At 39.4% G+C, this 5,117-nt stretch overlaps 1 protein-coding gene across 1 annotated transcript; it reads left to right on the top strand.

The window, feature by feature from the left end:
• The first annotated feature begins 213 nt into the window (after positions 1-213).
• Positions 214-1,182, top strand: LOC100940785 (olfactory receptor 9I1-like). Its single transcript, XM_003801389.2, has one exon. It carries the CDS (start codon positions 214-216, stop codon positions 1,180-1,182), a length of 969 nt encoding a protein of 322 aa, XP_003801437.2.
• The last annotated feature ends 3,935 nt before the right edge of the window (positions 1,183-5,117 follow it).

Raw genomic sequence — 5,117 nt, 5'->3', positions numbered from 1 at the left:
GAAATACTGACCCAGGCCCAACTTCAGGAGGGGTCCAGGAGCAGGTGAATGATAATAACTGCCAGGTGTGGGTTCTTAATGATATTTTCTTCTGTCTCTGAGCAGAGAACACCTGAGACATTTACCTAACCCCTGACACTGAAGAAAGCAAAGACTCTCAATTCCAAAACCTCCAACTCCATTCTCTCCAGGCCAACCAGCTACATGGAGCCTATGGCCAGACAGAACCTCACCACTGTGACAGAGTTCATTCTGGTGGGCTTCACTGACCATCCTGAATTGGCTGCTCTGCTCTTCTTGGTGTTTCTTGGTTTCTATCTCGTCACTATTCTGGGGAATGTGGGACTGCTTATTCTAATCCGAGTGGATGTGCGACTCCACACCCCCATGTACTTCTTCCTGAGCCACCTTGCCCTGCTGGATGCCAGCTATGCCTCAGTCATCACTCCTCAGATTCTGGCCACACTGGCCACAGAGAAAACCGTTATCTCCTATGGCCGCTGTGCTGCCCAGTTCTTTTTCTTCACCCTCTGTGCAGGCACAGAGTGTTACCTGCTGGCAGTGATGGCTTATGACCGCTTTGTCGCCATCAGCAGTCCACCGCGCTACACCGTGATTGTGACTCCAGGCACCTGCAGGGGCTTATTGGCTGGTGCCTACATCTGTGGGGTTTCAGGGACCATCCTCCGTACCACGTGTACCTTCACCCTGTCCTTCTGTCACAACAATCAGATTGACTTTTTCTTCTGTGACCTCCCACCCCTGCTGAAGCTCGCCTGCAGCAGCATGACACAAAGTGAGATTGTCATTCTCTTTTTTGCAAAATTCATGTTCCTAGCCAATGTCATGATCATCCTGATCTCCTACACGCTCATCATCAGAGCCATTCTGAGGATGAAGTCTACTGGGGCACGAGCCAAGACCTTCTCCACCTGCACCTCCCACCTCATCACTGTTGTCCTCTTCTTTGGGACACTTGCCTTCATGTACCAGAGAAGTAACTCAGACAAATCCCCAGAGGAGGACAAAATTGTTTCTGTCTTTTACACTGTCATCATCCCTATGCTGAACCCCTTGATCTACAGTCTGAGGAATAAAGACGTAAAAGCTGCATTCATAAAAGTTGTCGGAAAACTCAAGCTCCCAAAGAACGTAGCTTTGGGTGAGAGTCCTTCGTCCTGACCCATCTTCTCCCCAGATCTTCAGATTCTGAGGGGCACCAACACCACAGGGTGCTTGCCCCTGAGAATGGACAACAGGTAGCTTTCTTCACCACATGAAAGTGGACAGGAGACATTTGTTTGGATGACTTCCACCTCCCTTTTCTTTCCCTTCTCCTTCTTTCACCCTCCCAAACTTTCTGGGATCTAGGAATACTCTCTGCCATCACAGAGGTTTAAAGTACATGGTCATAACCAACCTGATTCCACATCCATCCTCCAACCTCCAACTCACTATTCTTCGGTTTTCCCAATTGCCCCTTTTTCATCCTTTTGTCACTGCGCTCACAGACTCTGGTTTTCACCCTTTATAGAAAATTATTGCTGTGAAGTGTACAAATGGGAGAATAAGAGTTGTTTTTTTAATTTATGATATGGGTCACCTGTCAACTTATTATGAAGTTGATGAAAACAAACCTGTAAACCCAATGGAATTTCTACTTGGTACAGGTTAGAGTGGTAAGGGAAAGGTTGCTTTCTTCTGGCTACTCCTCCTCTCATGTCTTCCTAAATGATTTCTAATATCTTCAGGACTATAATATGAACTTCTCAAGTGACAATTCTCTATATTCTGAACTCTAATTCCTTTGTTTGTTCTCCTCCTAAACACAGTGCCTGACTCATGAAAATTACTTACTCTCAATAGACACATTCCCAGAGTCTGCAAGGTCAGCAATGATAGACCTGTAATAAATAGCCATAAGGACTCAGGAAGCAATAGTCTCTGTGGTTAGGGAAGTAAGCAATTACTGCCCCCGCCAGATGGTGAACTCCTTGAAGATAGAGTCCTAATACTTCACTTAATAGTCTCTTCTCTAAATTGCTGTTTCTAGTATAAAAACTACTAGACACTCATTGAGTTAAAGAAGATAAAAATAAATGTAAAAGCATCCCTCATTCCTGAACTGACATAATTAATATTATCAAAATGTCCATATTACCCAAGGCAATTTATATATTCAACACTATTCCCACCAACATTCCAATGGCTTTTCTTACAAAAAAATACCAAAAAAAATTTTTTTAAGGTATTTGGAACAATAAAAGATCCAGAATTGCCAAAACAATCTTGAGGAAAGAATAAGCTTCCTGATTTCAAAATACATTATAAAGCTACAGTAATTCAAACAGTATGTTACAAGCATAAAAACAGACATATGGATCAATGGAACACAAAAGACAGCTCAGAAATAAACCCACACATACATAGACAATTAAGCTTTAACAAGGATATCAAGAATATGTGATGTGGAAAAGATAGTCTCTTTAACAAGTGGTAGTGAGAAAACTGGATATCCATATGCAAAATAATGAAATGTGACCCTATCTTATGCATACACAAAAATCAACATGAAATGGATTAAAAACTTAAAGGTAAGACCTAAAACTATACAGCTCCTAGAAGAAAACACAGGGGAAAAATTTCATGACATTGGTCTTGGCAATGATGTCTGAATATGACATTAAAAGCACAGACCAAAAAAAATCAAAAATTGACAAGTGGGATTACAACAAAACAAAAAGCTTCAACACAGCAAAGCAAGCAATCAAAAGTAAAAATGCAACCCATGGAATGGGAGAAAATATTTGCAAATTTTATAAGGAGTTAATTTCTAAAATATATAATAGAACCTATATAGTTGACCACCTCATTAAGTTGACCTAATTTTCATAGACTGGACATGTGCCATAGGTACATATAGTGCAGTATGCCTAGTTCCTCATATTGACTGCCTCAGTATGTTGACCAATTTGTTACAGTCCCTTGAGTGGTCAACTTAGGTTCTATTGTGTAAGAAACTCCTATAATGTCATTGTAAAAAAATCAATTAAAAAAGACACAAAGGGAAAAAAATGCACAAAGGAACTAAATAGATACTTCTCCAAAGACTACCTACAAATGGCCAATAGGTATATGAAAAGATGCTCAACATCACTAATCATATGGGAAATGCAAATCAAAACCACAATGAGATATCATTTCATGACCAATTAAAAAAAGAGTAAAAAAGAAAAAGAAATAAATATAGGCAAGAATGTAAAACTAGTGGAAACGTTGGACATAGGTTGACCTCCATGAGATCAATTCTTTTAGTTTCCATGTAGAGTGAGACCATTTGACATTTATCTTTCTGTGCCCAGCTTATTTTTCTTAACATAATGTCTACCAGTTCCATCTATGCTACTGCAAATGACAGAATTTATTCTTTTTATGGCTAAATAATATTCCATGCATATATATATATACACACACACCACATTTTCTTTATCCATTCATCTTTCAATGAAAATTTAGAATTCTATATCCAGTGGAAATATCATTCAACAATGTGTTAAATTGGCATTTTTAGATAAATTGAAGCTCAAAGAGATAGTTGGCATCAGACAAAGCCAAACTATAAGAAATACTAAATATAAATGTACAGATAATAAATATAAATAAAAAGAAATGGCACCAAATGTAGATGCCTAGATCTATGGGAAGGGGAAAAAACATAAAGAATAAACAAGTATAAATAGTAAAGACTGTGGGCAGGCCTGTGGCTCAAAGGGGTAGGGCGCCAGCCCCAAATGCCAGAGGTGGCGTGCTCAAACCCAGCCCCGGCCAAAAACTGCCAAGAAAAAAAAAAAGTAAAGATTGCTTTTTCAAATCTTTTGGAAAATATTGGGACAGTTTACAATAAGATTTGTAAAAATTAAAATAATAACAAAGTATGTGACATTGGTAACATGTACAAAAGCAAAATATGTGACGATTATAATACAAAGAGCAAGTGGAGGAAGGAAATGGAATTGTACCATTATAAAATTAACTCAAGTAATTTGCAATAAATTAAGAGTATGTACTATCATTCTTAGAGCAACCATTAAGTGACAAGCGAAAATAGCTATTTATTTTCTGGAGCTCCTCCCTTGAGGGTTAGAGCTTGCTTCCCCTCTGTTTGAATTAGCTGGTCTACATGGACCATGATATGTGGCTAAAGCGATGCTTTGTGAGTTTTGAACGAAGGTCCTGAGAGGCCTTGCAGCTTTTGCTCTCACACCCTTGAAATGCTGCCCCTCAGGGTGACACCCTGAGGATGAGACACAGACTGCCTGGAGGAGAGACCTGAACAGCCCAGCCCACCTAGCTGGGTCATCACCCTGCGCTATGTAGAACTGAGGCCCCCAGATGATCTGATTCACTGGATATCATAAGTAGATAAGTGCATGCTGTTTTAAGAAACTAAATTTGGAAGTAATTACTCACCAGAAAAATGCATATTGTGACTTTAGAGCAATTGCTTTAAAAACTAAGTAATAATGAGCATGACATAAACAATTATGACTAAAAAGCCAAAAGGGGACACAGAAAAGAATACTTTAAAAAAAGGAAAAAATGCTTGACTAATAGCAAACAGGACAGGAAAGGACAGCCAAGAGAGCAAAGAGCAAATTTCACAAATAAAAAACATATCACCAGGTAAAAGATATTTAATCACATTAAATATAAAGAAATGGATGGGTGCAGTGGCTCACGCCCATAATCCTAGCACTCTGAGAGGCCGAGACAGGTGCAATGCTTGAGCTCAGGAGTTCAGGACCAGCCTGAGCAAGAATTAGACCCCGTCTGTACTAAAAATAGGAAAAATAGCCAGATGTTGTGGCTGGTACCTGTAGTCCCAGCTACTAGGGAGACTGAAGGAAGAGAATCACTTGAGCCCAAGAGTTTGAGGTTGCTGTGAGCTATTGACACCACAGTACTCTACCCAGGGTGACAGAGTGAGACTCTGTCTCAAAATTAATTAATTAATTAATATATAAATAAGATATAAAAAAGAATGGCTCACTCCAACCAAAAGACAAAAATTGCCACACAATTAAAAGCATTAATAAGAATCTCTGTTTACATGCTAT

The sequence above is a fragment of the Otolemur garnettii genome, unplaced genomic scaffold, assembly GCF_000181295.1.
Source record: "Otolemur garnettii isolate 467f Iridium unplaced genomic scaffold, OtoGar3 scaffold00209, whole genome shotgun sequence".
In the NCBI taxonomy this organism is placed as follows: Eukaryota; Metazoa; Chordata; class Mammalia; order Primates; family Galagidae; genus Otolemur; species Otolemur garnettii.
Note: the sequence above shows the minus strand (reverse complement) of the source record. Positions and strands in the feature narration are given on the sequence as shown.